This window comes from Mustela erminea, chromosome 13, assembly GCF_009829155.1.
Source record: "Mustela erminea isolate mMusErm1 chromosome 13, mMusErm1.Pri, whole genome shotgun sequence".
NCBI lineage: Eukaryota > Metazoa > Chordata > Mammalia > Carnivora > Mustelidae > Mustela > Mustela erminea.
In genome coordinates this window covers 74825715-74842579 of record NC_045626.1, presented here as the reverse complement: position 1 = coordinate 74842579, position 16865 = coordinate 74825715, and the positions used below count along the sequence as shown (strand labels likewise).

Here is a 16865-nt window from a genome sequence, read left to right as displayed (position 1 = left end):
AAAACTTGTTTCACTTTATTTTGTTTTTTAAAGATTTTATTTGAGAGAGAGGGAGCCCTGAGATCATGTTCTGAGCCAAAGGCAAACACTTAACCCACTGAGCCACCAGGGTACCATGAGCCAAAAAAAAAAATTAAAAAAAAGAAATACTAGGCTCTTGTGGTGGAACTGTCTTGTGTACTGCCATTTAAATATTTAAAAATTATTAATGTGGCATTACATATTATAGAAAACTGGAAAGAGACACTCTGCCCCCCCCAAAAGTAATTTTGCTCCTATTAAAATTTTAGTGTCTTTCCTTCTTGTCTTCTGTCTGCCTGACTCCTGGTGAATGTGGAGTTTGGTATTCTGCTGTTCTCACTGTATTAAAACATACCCCAAGTGGCTGTAAAGCCTTTGTAACATAATGTCTGATAGAATCCCACTGAAGTTCTCAAAGTCTGGTTCCCAGACCTGCCACAGCAGCAGCTTCCCCCCGGGAGCCCATTAGGAAAGCAGATTCTCGGGCCTCGGTGCCAACATGCCAAATCAGAAACGTGGAGTAGGGTTTCGATTTGTGAGAAGACCCAAGTCATCAGTGGGCTCACTTGTTCTCAAATTGGGTTGCATGTTGGAATTACCTAGAAACCGAAGGAAAATACTGATGCTGCCTCCCAACCCCGAAGATTCTGCTGCAGTGGTTCTGGGTGCAGCCCGGGTGGCAGGATTTTTGAGAGCTCCCAGGTCACTGCCATGTGCAGGTTGAGGATCCTGGGGGGAGTTGATTTCCAAACAGATGGAAGAGGCCCGAGCCTGGAGGGGGTGGGGTTTGGGCCGGGCTTGCTAAGTGCACCCTGTTGAAGCAGGTCCTGGGCCGAGAGGTGTACACCTCCAACAACCAGCTGGGCGGCGTGCAGATCATGCATTACAACGGCGTCTCCCACACCACTGTGCCGGACGACTTCGAGGGCGTGTACACCATCCTGGAGTGGCTGTCCTATATGCCAAAGGTGCAGTACACCCTCTGCAGCGTTGTATCTGGAGACTCTGGAATCAGCTCCCCCAGCTGGGTAGCGTGGGAGTTTGGGGAACAAGGAGCTCTGCCATGTGGCTGGGGTTCATTTTTCTTTACTCCTTCCTCCTTCCCTCTCTGACACCCAGCTCTGTACTCACTGTTCTTTGCTCTTTTTTTTTTTTTCTTTTTTAAAAGATTTTATTTATTTATTTGCCAGAGAGAGCACAGAGGAAATGGCAGGCAGAGGGAGAGGAAGAAGCAGGCTCCCATTGAGCACAGAGCCTGATGTGCTCATACCTTTGTAAGGGTGGCTTTGGAAAGGGGTAACTCTGACCAATAAAGAATCCTGGAGCTTTGCAGCCAGGCTGGATTTGATTCCTGGCTTCCTCCTCCCTAGCAGCAAGACCTTGGGCCAGTCTCTTTATCTTTCCAAGCGTCTTGTTTCCTCATCTGTGAAATGAGAATCACAGGAGTACCTACACTGGGGTATTGCCCCAATGATCAGAGCAGGGATGTGGAGAGCCCGGCACCAAATGCTACTCAAACTGGTGATGACTGGCTTGTCCGGACTGGGCTGTTCTGCCTAACCAGACGTGATCATGGTCAGAGGGGAGAAGCAGATCGCAGGCATTACAGGGGAGCACAAGGAGACTGAGTTGGTTTTCTTTTCTAGGATAATCACAGCCCAGTCCCCATCATCACACCCACGGACCCCATTGACCGAGAAGTTGGGTACTACCCGACCAAGGCTCCGTATGACCCCCGGTGGCTGCTTGCAGGAAAGCCTCACCCGAGTAAGTTCTAAAGCTCTTTGCCTGGGGCCTGGCTCTTGGGTTTCTTTTCTGCACGTGGGACAAAGGAACACTCAGAAGCATGGATCCTTAGCCCCGTGTCCCTGAGGGTACACCCGAGATCAAATGTAGAGGGCGTGGAGGGATGGGGATTTTCTCCTCTATGCTTCTCCTGAGCTGTTAACCAAGAAGCAGCCTCTGGTTTCTGGGGCTGGTCCATGGAGGGGAAGCGTGACACAGGTCATGGTCTCCCTCCCAAAACTGTCCCGTGGTTACAGAGGTGGAAAATGCAGACATCAGTGTCCCCAGAGATGACTACCCCCTCTCTCCGTCTTTCTTTCCATCTCTCTGTTTGGCTCCACCTTACAGATGTAGCCCTCCAGGGGTTCACCCAGGACAGACGACCCAGCCTCTTCTGCACACTCATACACGTAGAGATGTGCGCGCACACACATTCTCTCCATCCCTCCCTCCCCCTGAGAGGGGCCGGTTTGTCTCTGGGAGGTGTATGGTTACATTCTGAGCATCCAGAACAGAGCAGGAAAGCTGAGCTACCCCCATCCCCCTAATCCCCCAGTCTAGAATTTCAGATGCTGCCACCTTTAGAAAGTGGCTGTCCAGCTGTGTGGCGCAGGAGGGCGCCCCCCCTCCGGGGGGGGGGCAGCATGGGGCACAGAGGCGCAGGGCGCCCCTCGGCTTGCGTGCCCCTCTCGGGTTTCTCTTGTGTTTTCTCACCTGTGAGCACCGAGGGGTGTGGCTTGAAGTTGATTATAAAATATCCAACTTGTTTCTGATCGTTTTCTCCGTCTGGTCAGGCCAGCCCCCAAGCAGACTCTGGGGCCAGGCTGCTTGGGGTTTGGGCCCCCAGCTTTCCTCCCTGGCAGCTTGTGGCCCTCCTGTTACCTGGCTCCGAACCCCGTGATGGACACAGCACTGCTCCCTGTCCAGGGACGGCTGCAGCAGACGTCATCGTATCCTCCCTCCTTCCTCCTCTTCTCTTCTCTGTCTCTCTCCATCTCTCTCTCTGTCTCATTATCGCTTCCTTTTAGAAGTTGACGATGCGCCCCGCCTCCTTGTTAAATGTTGTGAGGCTGCAGCCAGCATATGAGGTTTTCGGGGCACGTGGTCCCTTTCCCAAATCCCACCTTTTGAAGGTGTCCCATCAACTCTATTTGCGTCTTGGGCTGATCCTTAGGATTAGGATCTCCATGTGTTTGGCATTGACAGGAGCTGCTGAATTCCTGCCTTGGAGTATTTTCTGCAGCCCTGTTTTTTGGGGGGATTTTTTCGTTGTTGTTTTGTTTTGTTTTTTAACGGGGTTGGGATCTGTATGGTTTTCTGGAGAAGCAGGTGTTTGGGCCGTCAGTGCCAGGTTATCTGGCCCACCAGGCAGACCCTAAGGACCCTCATCAACCCCACCCCTTGGCCTGGGCTTCTGTCCTCCTGTCTGCAGCTCTGAAGGGATCCTGGCAGAGTGGATTCTTCGACCATGGCAGTTTCAAGGAAATCATGGCACCTTGGGCCCAGACTGTGGTAACAGGACGAGCAAGGTAACCTTGAAGACGGGGCAGGCTGCACTCAGCTAGCCTCCCCAGACATCGGGACCCCCAGGCACTAGACCAGAGGCCCTTTCCTCTCAGGTGACCCCCAAGAGCATTTTGCTTTGGCATCAGGATTTTCTGAAAGAAAAACCAACCTGGGGGATTGTTTTCTGGATGACGAACTTCTTCATGAAGTCTGGATTTTTCTGGGGCCTTAGCAGACCTCTCAGCTAGCTTGTTGCTGGCGGCCAGCACCCTGGCCCCTAGTGTCTGTCCCTGGGGCAGGGATCCATAGCCACAGGGGCCATGGGCCCCTCGGGGAATTAGAAGACAGCTCTGGGTGCTCCCGCCAGAAAACAGCACACACACTCCGAACTAGGAATTTCCTTTCAGAAGGGCCAGGGTCAGAAACCCCCTCGTCTACACACAGCTGGTGGATGGCTTAAATGCTTGAATGCTCCCAGAGCTGAGCATCTCACTCCTCAGCAGTGTAGTCCTCCTCTTTTCAGATATATCCCGCTCCCAGCAAGATCCTTCCTACACGGAGCCCAAAGCAGTGTCCTTATAATTACCGTTCAGATTCCTGGCACGATGTCGTTGCCACGGGTTCCGACTCCGGAGTCTGACCTGAGGCCAAGCCCGGCTGTGTCACTCACCCTCTCTGGGCCTCCACGTCCTCCTCTGCAGAGTGGGGTTGATAATCCTACTAAACCACAAGGGAGGACTGTTGTGATGATGAATGTTAAGCACTTATAACATCATAAATGCGGGCGCCTGGGAGGCTCAGTCAGTGAAGCAGCCAGCTCTTGATCTCCAGTCAGGTCTCGATCTCAGGGTCGCAAGTTCAAGGCCCACGTTGGGCTCCATGCCAGGCGTGGAACCTACTTAATAAAAAAAAAAAATCAATCACAAATGCTCCGTAAGTGGTAGGGGCTGCCAGTACTGTCTTTATTGTTGCTGTTGTTTCTCTCCAGGCAATAAATACGTATTAAAATACTAACCATGAAGCCAAGCATTACAGCTGGTCACTTTTCCATAAGTGTTTTATTTTAAAAACACTTTTTTAAAACCGCAAATGAGATCTTTTCCCCCTTCCGCCTGGAGACCCTTCCTTTTTTGAAAGACTTGCCCTCCCCACGGTCCCTGAGAGCATAAACAAGAGTAACCCAGGGTCGCACCCGGCACAGGGCCAGCTGGGAGCTTGCAGTGACGGTTACTGATGTCACAGAATCCCCCCTGAGCAGAAGCTCTTGCAGGCTCGGCATCCCTCGACCCTTCCAAATGGGTCTGTACCTAGACCCACCCTGTCTCGCGTGGTAGCTGCTGGCTACGGATGACCGTGTAAACCTAGCTGAGTTGAAAGAGAACCCCCTTCCTCTGTTGCACTCGCCATGCCTCAAGTGCTCAGGAAGTAGCTTGTCTCAGCTGCTGTCCTGGATGGCACAAGACTGAGAACGTGCCAACATCGCAGAAAGTTCTAGTGGACAGCGTTGCTCCTGTCCCTGCAGTGGCCTGGCCGTCCCTGTCACCACCACGACTGGTGCCCCCAAGAGGGGCGCCAACAACCCCTTTCCAGCCCACCAGCTTGTGAGGAGGCTCTAACTGCTTTGGAAACTTCCAAAGAAGTGCTTCCAAGAGAATGCCCCACTCGAGTGAAAAGAGTGCTGTCTTCTGCCTGCCCCCCTCCCCACCATGAGCACCGTATACCCAGGATGCCTATAGGATGTCCCCCAAGGCCTAGAGGACCCATGTACCCTGAGTCCACGGGGGGTGTGGCCTGGCTGACCCAGCCTGGCTGACCCACGCCGGGCCTCGCAGGCTGGGGGGTATCCCTGTTGGAGTGATCGCCGTGGAGACGCGGACCGTGGAGGTGGTGATTCCTGCGGACCCTGCCAACCTGGATTCAGAGGCGAAGGTGAGGGGTCTGGGAACTTGGGACTGCTGTTCCTGCTGGCTTCCCCAACAAAGAGCGGGTCCTGGGTGGTCACATGCTGGAGCCTGGGGTGAGTCCTTGGCCCTGGGGTCCCATTTCTCCAGCACGGTTTCTGAGGGATGCATAAATGCCCCACATGGTGTTTCTTCTTCTTTAGAGGGTGACAGGTCCCTGGGAATCCTCCCTGCCTTCTGCCACCATCCTTGTCACTGTTTCTAGGGTGGGCCACGGCACATGCTAGGAGGAGCTCAGAAGGCAGGGGGCGGGATCCAGGACTCAGTGTAGTCGGGACTAGCTACCCTTTGAGCCTAAAATGAGCCAAAAGGAACCTATAGCCCATGGAGGCAAGCACAGCCCCTCACAGACTAGCTTTGGGCCCTCCCTGTGAGCCCTGGTTCTGAGGCAGGTGCCAACACAGACCAGATTGCCTGCCCTCTAGGGTGGGGCTCAGATGACTGTCCCCGTGTCCCCTTGCCACTCTCACAGAGAGGAGTCTGATCCAGGCCACTCCGTGTTTCAGATAATCCAGCAGGTGGGCCAGGTGTGGCTCCCAGACTCGGCCTACAAGACAGCCCAGGCCATCAAGGATTTTAACCGAGAGAAGTTGCCCCTGATAATCTTTGCCAACTGGAGGGGGTTCTCCGGTGGCATGAAAGGTACAGCTGTCTCTCCTCTGGGTGTCCCGAAGCAGCAGAGTCAGCACCCAGGAGAGGGAGGCCCCCTCAATGTAGTGCTATAGTTCTCCTCTGTATGGCTTCGTCATCCTCTTAGCTGAGGTCCTGAGGACGGGACCAGTTCAGGTCACATCTTCTCATTTTACAGATGAGGACATGAGGGTTCCCCGTGTGACTTTCCGGAGGTCACACTGTGAGGGGCAGGGCCAGGAGGGCAGCTCTGGCAATTTTCCTCCTGTGAAGAGGCTAAGACCAACCCGAGAGGCCCGAGGGGGCTATTTGATGGGCTGATCACTGGCATATGGTGTCAGCTCTCGGTGTGACGATGGCTGATTGTACTGTGCACTGTAACCACGTAAGGTGCCTGGTACTTGGTGGAAAATAAGGGCCACGCTATGTGTGGGCAGGAGGCAAGGACCTGTTATTGCTGGGCAGGGGGCCAGGCATTGGTGAGGGCATCCCAGAGTCAGAGCTGGAAGGAATCTTTGGGATGGCCCTATGCCTCCTTTTTATAGATGGGGACACTGAGGCCCAGGCAGGGAGAGTGACATGTCCAAGGTCACATGTGTGGTCAGGGTGCCCTCTGTACCTGGGCCCACTCCTAACTCCCAGCTCAGAGCTCTTTCCATGGTGCCTCAAAGCATCTTGGCTGATCACACTTTCTTGGGATCCCCAGGATGATGAGGGCTACGGGCTTGGCACGTGGATAGGTGCTAGGGCTGGAGGCCTCCTCACCAGGTGACTGCTTTGCTTGGCAGACATGTACGACCAGATGCTAAAGTTCGGAGCCTACATCGTGGACAGCCTCAGGCAGTATAAACAGCCCATCCTGTCCTATATCCCACCCAACGCAGAGCTCCGGGGAGGCTCCTGGGTGGTCATGGACTCCTCCATCAACCCCCTGTGCATAGAATTGTACGCAGACAAGGAAAGCAGGTGGGTGTGTCTCCCTCAATCTGGCTGAGTCAGATTGCTTATTCTCAGCCCTTGTCCTCAGATGCTGTTGTCACCTTTGAGCTGCTGGCCAGGGATTACCAGGACATTGAGATCCTTTTTTTTTTTTTTTAAAGGTTTATTTATTTATTTGTTTGAGAGAGAGAGAGCATGAGTAGGGGGGAGCAGCAAAAGGAGAGGGAGAGCAGACTCCCCACTGAGCAGGGAGCCTGTTGTGGGGCTCCATCCCAGGACCCTGGGATCATGACCTGAGCGGAAGACAGACGCTTAACCAACTGAGCCACCCAGGTGCCTGGCATTCTGACTTTCTGAAGGATGGAGAGCATCCAGCTTTAGCAAACTGAAGCTAGCATCCAGTGCACAAGTAGATTTTTTCAGTAGAGGGGCGCCTGGGTGGGTCAGTTGGTGAAGCGTTTATTGTGAAGACTTACTGGGTACCTGCTATGTGCCAGGCATTATGGCAGACATCATGATGTGCAAATGAGCCAAACCTGTCCTGCCTTCAGTGCACCGAGACCCTCATGGGGTATTGTTGAGGCTCCATCACTCAACTGTTGAGGCTCCAGGCCTCCAGAAGGGCTCAGGACACAAGCAGCCTCCAGTGGAGTGATCATGAACTTCTCACTCTGGCCACCAGGAAGCTCAAAGCTCCATGGAGTATTCCTCAGGGCTTCCAAGCTATCAAAGGATGGGGGAGGGGGCAGTCTGAAGTGTGAGTGTGAGGCTTGAAATGGGAGGCCAGCTCCCACTGAACCATGCATTGTGACTCCGTGAACTCTAAAGGAGATCAGAAACAGTACTGTGGCCTGAAGAGAACAGACATTAGGAGAGACTGAAGAGCAGGAGAGCTAGGCCGTTCTGGAGAAAACCATATGCTTACAGAGCTGAAAGGGCCTTTCAGAGCTCAGAAAACTTGATTTTAAAATGTAGGCTCAGCCCCTCATTTTATGGCTGTAGAAGCAGATGACGGGAGAGTCCCCTCTGACTTGAGTCTGTGAAAGAGCTAAGAGGTCACACCCAGATTTCCTGGCTCTCCTGCTTCGACCCCATGTCTCCTGGCCATTGCTTGTTGGGGAACATTGCCTACACTTCCACCCCTCCCTCTTCTTTTCTCAGGGCGAATATTCTGGAGCCGGAGGGAACGGTGGAGATTAAGTACAGAAAGAAAGATCTGATAAAGACCATGAGAAGGATTGACCCAGCTTACAAGAAGCTCGTGGAACAGCTAGGTGAGAGGGTTAGAAGTGCCTCATCTCTCAGAGGGCAAGAGGGGCCCGCCCGCTCCGCTACCAGGGCCTTCTAGCACGGTGAAAACAAAGTGAAACGTGCCAAAACACAGCCACAAAAATGGTGAGATGTTTTCAGTGATCAGTGTAGCAAAATCAACCCCTCTAACGTTAAAAAATTATGTGTAATGCCTTAGTGTTTTTATTTCTCAACACACCCAAAATATAAAAAATGGAAGTATTTGGGACCAGCGAAGAAGATAAGCATTTTCACAACAAGATGTCCTTTTAGAATTGTCCATCAGACAAAATATTTTACCAGTTTTGTTTGAATGATAGCTTTGTTTCTCCTGTAACCTTAGGTGTAATTCTGTTTAAAAGTCCATATTGGGGGCACCTGGGTGGCTCAATTAGTTCATTGTCTGACTCTTGATTTTGGCTCAGGTTCTTTCTTTTTCTTTTTTTAGAGATTTTATTTATTTATTTGACAGACACATCACAAGCAGGCAGAGAGAGAGGGGGTAAGCAGGCCCCTTGCTGAGCAGAGAGCCCGATGCAGGGCTTGATCCCAGGACCCCAAGATCATGACCTGAGCCGAAGGCAGAGGCTTAACCCATTGAGCCACCCACGTGCCCCTGACTCAGGTTCTGACACCAAGGTTGTGAGACTGACTCCCATATTGGGCCCCACGCTGACTGTGGAGCCTGCTTCAGATTCTCTCTGTCCCTCTCCCTCCGCCCTTCCTTCCCCCGCTCATTCACTCACTCACTCTCTTAAAAAAAAAAAAAGTCCATACTGGATGGTGATATCTTTGTAGCTGTGCTCTGTAGAAGGTTTATCCGTGTGTGTGTGTGTGTGTGTGTGTGTGTGTGTGTGTGTTATTTCTTTGGTTTGGTGTCAGGGTAATGCCGATCTCTTAGAATGAGTTGTGAAGTGTTCTCTCCTATATCCCGAGTTTGAATTGGTATTATTTCTTTAAATCTTTGGTGGGAGGTTTCTAACTACAAATGCCTCTCTGTTATGCACAGGACTATTCAGGTTATCTGGTTTCTTCTTGGCAGAGCTTCCCTAATTTATTAATCTCAAAGAAATTGTTTCTTCTAAGGTGTGAAATTGGCAAGAGTTGTTTATAATCTTCCCTTCTATGTCTTTTGCAATATGCAAAGCGCATGGTTCTTTCTGATAAAAGGGGGCATCTTCACAGTTGCGTGCTCAAGGCCGTCTTGCCATTGTGAGTGCCTGTCTGAGACGGCAAGAGCCGCTTGATTTGGGGGTACAATCGGAATTCCAGTGAAGGCCCGTGCCACAAAGCCTGGTTTGTGCCCTTGCCCACAGGAACACCAGGGCTCTCCGACAAGGACCGCAAGGACCTGGAGGGCCAGCTGAAGGCCCGGGAGCAACTGCTGCTGCCCGTCTATCACCAGGTGGCGGTGCAGTTCGCCAGCCTCCACGACAAGCCCATCTGCATGCTGGAGAAGGGTGCCCTTGCTGTAAGGGCCCGTGGCTGTGGGGCAGGGTGTGAGGGGTCCAGCCCAAGGTGGCTTGGTTTCCAAACAGGAGGCGATCTGGGCGGGAGTGCCACACATTAGAATCTCCTGGGGAGCTATTAAAAAAAGAAAAAGAAAAAAATCCCAGGGCCCTGGTTGCTCTCCAGACCAATTCAATCAGAGTCTGGGGGAGGCGGGGTGGGAGCTGGGCATCAGCGTGCTTTCAAATCCCCAGGAAGTTCTAACAGGCAGCGAGGTTTGGGACCATCAGTCTGATGTGTGTGTGTGTGTGTGTGTGTGTGTGTGTGCGCCAGGGTTGCAGTTGGGACGGGTTGGTCCTGCCCTGCACTCCCCCAGCACTGCTGATCCCGAGCCCCACCCCATCGCGCTGTCCCTGAGAGGATATCCTACAGTCAGCCTACCACCCTGTTTGGGGTGCTCCCTCCCAGCCTAAGCTCTGCTTGCCTCTGCTGAACCAGTGTTGGCTGCTGGTGCCTTCTCGCCTCTGCCACCTCCCCAGGGCAGGGGCCTCTGCCTCCCCTGAAAGCCTTAGTTGCCTGGTCTGCAAAATGGGAATAATCAGAGAGCCGTGCCTCGTGCAGGCCCTAGCCCCAGATGGCGCCCTGCATCCCCTCCCAGAGGGCTCAGGCCTGGCTGGGGCTTGTCCACAGGACATCTTGGAATGGAAGACCTCGCGCACCTTTCTGTATTGGCGCCTGCGCCGCCTCCTGCTGGAGGACCAGATCAGGCAAGAGATCCTGCAGGCCAGCCCTGAGCTGAGCCACGTGCACATCCAGTCCATGCTGCGGCGCTGGTTCGTGGAGACCGAGGGGGCCGTCAAGGTGGGCCTGGGGCCTGGGGTGGAGATGGAGGTGGGGGGCAGAGGCTAGCCTGCTGGGTGGTGGGGGTCTCTCTCTGAGCCAGCCTCTCCCCCTCCCCCAGGCCTACATGTGGGACAACAACCAGATGGTGGTGCGGTGGCTGGAACAGCACTGGCAGGCGGGGGACGGCCTGCACTCCACCATCCGCGAGAACATCAAGTGCCTGAAGCGTGACTCCGTCCTCAAGGCCATCAGAGGGTGAGTGGCCACATCACCCCCTTGCCCATCCCTTGGACTTATCGGCAAGTGCGGGGACCACAGTTTTCTTCCAGCTGCCCAACTCCAGAACGGCTGCATGGTCCCTGGGCCTTGGGCTCATGGCTGCATTCCTTGCGGGAGTCTATAGGATAACTTGTCCAAGGTCACAGCCATTGCGCTGTGTGTGTGTGTGTATGTGTCTGTGTGTGTGTTTCCTTTTTTTTTTTTTTTTTAATATATAATGTATTATTTGCCCCAGGGGCATAGGTTTGTGAATCATCAGGCTTACACAATTCACAGTACTCTGTATTTCCTATTTTAAGATTTTATTTGTTTATTTGAGAGAGAGCATGAGCAGGGGGAGGGGCACAGGGAGAAGCAGACCCCCTGCTGTGGAAGGAGACTTGATCCCAGGACCCCAGGATCATGGCTGGAGCCGAGGGCAGAAGCTTCGCCAACTGAGGTCCCCCAGGTGTCCCAACTAGAGCTCATTTGTGAGAACCCACATTCTTAACTGCTGGGTGCTAGGCTGCTACCTCCCATGTGGTATCAGCCTTTCCCAGGGATTTGCTCACCCCATTCCAGCAGGGTCCCCTGTGAGGTGGGCAGGTGATCCCATGGACCATTTGGGGAACAACACTGAGGTTCCGGGGAAGTCCCACAGCTAGTGACTCATGGGCTCCACCGTCCTCTGAGGTGTTCTCATCTCTCCCACTACACGGGACTGTCACCCCCATGGTGACCACAGCACGAAGAGATTTGGGAGCTCTGGGTCGTCACGCACCCTGGAATATGACACGGCCCTGCACAGGGATTCTGGGGACTGCCCTAGGGCCCACTGACGTAAGTGGCAGGAATGACCCCAACCCTTCTCTCCCCTCCCCCGCAGCCTGGTACAGGACAATCCAGAAGTAGCTGCGGACTGTATTGTGTACATGAGCCAGCACGTCAGCCCGGCCGAGCGGGCACAAGTCATTCACCTTTTGTCCACCATGGACAGCCCAGCCTCCACCTGAACCCAGCCCACCACACTCTCTTGCAGGACCACAGGCAAGAGAAATCATGCTGACCCGCCTACCGCAGGCCTCATCAGGACCTTGGGGGTTTGCTTAAAAAAAAAAAAAAAAAAAAAATCCTGGACATTTCTTCAGGGCTACTGGCCTCCCACTCACTCCTGTCTCAATAGAAGTCTCAGGAGTGTCTCCTTCCAAACAGAAACAGCTTCCTCTCTGCTTCGGGGAAGTTTGGTCTATGTCTCTTGAGACAACACGTTTTGCTGCGTCACCAAATCAGCCTGAACCCAAACACCCCGGTTTCCTTCTGCCTGGCGTGTGGGATCGAGGAGTTCTTGTATCAGATCATGGAATCTTTTATTTTTTTTACTCTGAGACCAATTCATGATGGAAGCATCTTCTATATTTCAGCAGAGTAACTAGGCCAAGGAAAGAAGAGCAGAGACAAGAAGAAAAAAAAAACAAACCTATTTTTGTAATGATGCTTATTTAGATGCTGTTGAGTCACCCGGAAAAGGATTTGAATGATTTTCTAAGAGATGAAATGGTTTATTATTCCCCAAGTGGCCCTTAGTGAGTCGCCAGGAATGTCTCATTGATAGTCCATGCTCAGAGATTTTGTTTTTGAGGGAGGGACAGTAAATGGGCAGAATCATCCGGCTTCCCTGTGGCTCCTAGCCCCCCGCTGGCCCCTTCCTTCCCCCTGCACACATCCTGGTGGACAGGTGGGTCATGAGTGTCACTGCTATGATCAACACTACCCCTCCCGGAGAGGCCCTCTGCTGTCACTCTCTCACCTGGTGCCTCGATGTTGGTGGAGGGACCCGGCCCCAAGGGGTGGAGCTGTGGCCCCTGGGGCCACACTGATTTGCTCAGGGAGATCTCTGTGACAGGCCCTCCAGCTCTGGGCTTCACAGGCTGCCCCACATCAGACCTGCTGTCCTCCGGGCCCCGTCCCTGGGTTCCCCCGGTGACAGGGATGGAAGCAGTCAGCCACTCCCCTACTGTCAGGATGGGCAGTTTCCCTGAGAACCTGTTCAGAGGCTGGTGAGGATGTTCAGGGAAGCCCCCACAAGCCAGGATGCTTGAGGATGCCTGAGTTGAAAAAATACAGTTGGGCCATCAGCCAATGACAGCCCTGGCAAAGGAGATTGTCCTGGCAGCCGTGAGGAGTGGGAGAAAGATGAATGAGCTGCTGTCCCATCCGGAGGCCAACCAGGGGAGGGAGCAGACCTCTGTGCTGCCTTGGGACCTGAAGAAACGTTTCCAGGTGCAAGAGGCTCTCTTGGCTTTGGGAGGAAAGAGAAGTTGATGACTAGCTGCTACCTGGGAGGGGTGGGTGGGGGAACCCACCAGGAGATGTGTGGAATAAAGTATTTCTTAAAGGAAGCACTTTGGCCTTGACTTATTCTCGGGACCAGAACAGGCAGCCTGCCTCCCTGGGTGATTCCACTGCAGCTCACCAGCCTCCCGCCTCAGCTGACATCTTAAGGAAGCCCCCATCCGAGGAAGACAAAGCTCTGTTAGGAGGTTGTATCCTGAAGGCCACAGGTAGACTTGGTCTTTTCAGCTTGACTTCAAGAAGGGGCGCCCGTCGCTCTCTGCTATCTGCTGAGCCAGACCCAGTCTTGCTAGGCTTCTTGCTTTTCCAGAAACCCTTAACCTCTGCAGAGGTTGTATCATGAAACTTGAGGACACCATCCAGACCGGCCCTACTCCTCTCCCCGTGGCTAATCCAACCAACATCATCCCTCGGATCCCCATCAAGAACTGACACCTCCCGGGCCAGGCCTGGGCTGGAGGCCAGCCACCCTCTCTATTCAGTGACTTCTCTCCCTCCCGGGGTCAGCAGATTCAGGAGCCCCTGCGCCCCGACCAACCACCTGAATGAGCACCATGTCCTTGTGTGTAAGAGCTTGTCTACATCATGAATGTACGGCGCTGCCAAGCTTGGCACCCTAACTTCTGCCCCTTGGTTTGCCCTCCCCACCTAATTCCCCAGCTCCAAAAGTCAGCTGGCCTTTTAACCCAGAGTCATTTACTTTACTATGAAAAATCTCCAAACACCAAAAAGTTGAATTCTCTGCCGCAGACCCCTAATCGTCTGATACTCACAGCTATCTTTGACATTCTCTTGTGCATGTCTTTGCTTACTATCGATCTGTCTGTCCAACCCTCTCTCAATCTGCCAATCCATTTTCTTATTTGGACCCATTTCAGAGTGAACTGCAGGCATTAGCGTATCTCTCAAAATGTGTTTTTTCTTTAAATCACGTCCTGAGGGTCGCCTGGGTGGCTCTGTTGGTTAAACATCTGCCTTCCATTCAGGTCATGATCTCAGGGTCCTGGGATCGAGCCCCACATCAGGCTCTCTGCTTGGTAGGGAGCCTGCTTCCTCCTCTCTCTCTGCCTGCCTCTCTGCCTACTTGTGATCTCTTGCTCTGTCAAATAAATAAACAAAATCTTAAAAAACAAAAAACAAAAAACAATGGTGCTTCCTCCAGTCAGTTCTCCCTGACCACCTCCAGTTGGGAGCTGGTCCCTCAGCTTCTGTGCTTCTCCTGTTACATGGTACATATGTATCATGCAAAAAAAAGTACAAATATACATATGAAATGTGGATTTGAAAACGAAATGTATACCTAGGGATCCCCAAGTCCCTCCGACTACTGAGCGGAAGAGGGATTTTGGAAAGCAGTCTTAACAGCAGAGATGTGGTCACCCCCAGAGATGACAGGAAAGGCCACTCCCAATGATGATCTGTATCTTGTGATATTCCCACCCACGTGTAGCTCTAAGCAGCTTCGTGTCCAGGAAACACAGGCCAAGAATCTAGGATGTCTCATTTTTCATTTTTTTATTGGGGTAAGGTATACATAACAAAATTCACCATTTTAGCCATTCTGATGTATACAGTTGAGTGACGTTTCGTACATCTACACAGTTGAGCAACCAGCACGGCCCTCCATCTCCACAACATTCTTGTCTCAAACGGGAACTCCTTACCCCTTACACACTCCCATTGCCCCTTCCCCCCGCCCCGGCAACCGCCAGCTACTTTCTGTCTCTGTCCGTGCATTTGCCAACCCTAGGTACCTCCTGTGAGTGGAATCACGCAGTATTTGTCTCTCTGTGGCTGGCTTCTTTCGCTCAGCACACGTTCCACAAGGTTCTTCCCTGTTACTGCAGGTGTCCGAACATCCATCTTTTGGGCTGGATAACATTCCATGGAACATATGCACTCCTGTCTTAGTTCGTTCGGGCTTCTATAACAAAATACCACAGGCTTGGGGGCTTATAAATAACAGAATTTCATAGCTTACACTTCTGGAGGCTAGAAATCCAAGATCAGGGTGACACCATGGACAGGCGAGGGACCTCCTCCAGGTTGCAAACATCTCACCGTGTACAGAAAGGGCAGGGAGCTCTCTTGGGGCCTCTTCTAAGAGCATTAGTCACCTTCAGGAAGGTTCCACCCTCCTGATCTAAGGACCTCCCAGAGGCCCCACCTCCGGATGCCATCACTGCCGGCTTTAGGATTCCAACTAATGAATGGGAGGCATGGCCGGACACAGACTTCAGAACACAGCGCCCACATTCTGTTCATCCATCCAGCCATCTATCCATCCATCGAGAGTTACTTGGGTTTCTTCCACCTTCTGGCTTTTGGGAATAATGCTGGCTGTGAGCATGGGAGTGCAAAGACATCTCCGAGTCCCTCCTTTCACTCCTCTGGGGGTAGCTGCCCAGATGTGGAATTGTGCACCGGATGACAATTCTCTCCATCACTTGGAGAAGACGTGGTACTGTTTTCCATAGGGGCTACACCATCCTACCTTCCCATCAACAGGGCACGAGGATTCAGTTTTCTCCATATCCTCCCCAACACGTACCAGCTTTTTTGTTCATTTTTACAGTCGCCATCCTTATAGGTCAAGCCTAGAAGTAATTTGAACTCAGAAGTCATTGCACCTTTTTGCTTGCATCCCTTCAACAGGGTGGCGGGGACAGGCAGCCTTGCCCGAGTGCACCGTTAAATTTTCGATTCCTGGGCGTCCTGCTCCCCCCGCCCACCCAGCGTCTCCTGCGCCTTCGGGCCTTCCTTCCGCCAGTTTGGGCTTCGTCCTGCTACCCTCCAACTGGAGGTGGAGGTGCTGAGACCCTGGGGATGGGAGGCCCCGCATTCATATCCAGAGGAGAGACAGTGTCAGACAACCAGCCTCGTCCAGGGGAGGGAACACCTGCTTCATCACCTCCTCTCCTCTACCTTTGGTCCACTCCTTCTGTCCCCTTCCCCAAACCTCCCGCAGCTGCCTTTCAGGAGAAAACACTCCTCGAGGCAGGCAGGGCGACGCCGTGCAAAGGGCCAGAAGCTCTGCAGACCTGCGGTCAAACCCTCAGTTTCAGCTCCACTTCAGACCAGCCAGCCGGGGCTGGATAAGGGGCCGGAGGGGAAGCAGCAGGGCTGCTGGGAGTCCCACCTCCAGCCCTGAGTGCTCCCAGGTAAGCGTGCTCTGCCTCTCTGAGCCTCAGTTTCCTCTTCTGTAAAATGGCGTGTTTGTTTCCTGAGACAGCTGGTTAGTGGCTGAAAAACAACACACACTTGTTCTCTCGCAGTTCTGGAGATCACAAGTCTGAGACGGTCTCGCTGGGCCAGAGTCAGGGTGTTGTGAAGCCTGTGGTCCTTTGGGAGGCTCAGAGGGAAAGTCTGTTTGCTTGTGTTTTCCTGTGTGGAGGGGCCCCTTTCTGTTGTCAGAGCTGGTGAGGTGTCCTCTTCAGCGCTGACACTGAACCTCCTGCCCCCTCTTTGACTTCTTAGGATCCCGGGGTTACAACAGGGCTTACCTGGGTATCCAGGACCCCCTCCCTAGTTTCAGGGAAGCTGATACACAACCTTAATGCCACCTGCTCCTTTCCTCGCCCTTGCTGTAACAGAACCAAGTCACAGGGTTAGGACGTGGCCACCATCTGGAAGCCACTATTCCGCCTCCCACAGGGGATGGCGCCTACTACCCCCCCCCCAGGATAAATGAACTAAGCCATGTCACAGCACATGTCGCAAAGTGAGCCCCTGTCCGCGTTCACCAGCGGCGTTGGTTAGAACGTGGGCAATTTCTCCCCGAGGGAGAAGAAAAGCTGCACGATCACGAGCTGAGTCTCCATTTTCTTATCT

General features: G+C 53.0%; 1 protein-coding gene across 5 annotated transcripts in view; it reads left to right on the top strand.

Annotated features, from left to right (window-relative positions):
* The window catches only part of ACACB (acetyl-CoA carboxylase beta), a 121077-nt gene extending 108923 nt beyond the window's left edge, over nt 1-12154 (top strand). For 4 of the 5 annotated variants that reach the window (XM_032310119.1, XM_032310120.1, XM_032310121.1 and 1 more), the window contains 11 exons: nt 846-989; nt 1668-1788; nt 3239-3335; nt 5145-5241; nt 5780-5915; nt 6692-6869; nt 8004-8116; nt 9449-9603; nt 10272-10442; nt 10543-10679; nt 11569-12154. In XM_032310119.1, the coding sequence (XP_032166010.1) occupies nt 846-989; nt 1668-1788; nt 3239-3335; nt 5145-5241; nt 5780-5915; nt 6692-6869; nt 8004-8116; nt 9449-9603; nt 10272-10442; nt 10543-10679; nt 11569-11695 (1476 nt within the window). In that variant the 3' untranslated portion in view covers nt 11696-12154. Of the gene's footprint in view, nt 1-845; nt 990-1667; nt 1789-3238; nt 3336-5144; nt 5242-5779; nt 5916-6691; nt 6870-8003; nt 8117-9448; nt 9604-10271; nt 10443-10542; nt 10680-11568 lie in introns of those variants that run through there. The other variant, XM_032310123.1, reaches the window with a different exon arrangement.
* Nucleotides 12155-16865: the final 4711 nt, after the last annotated feature.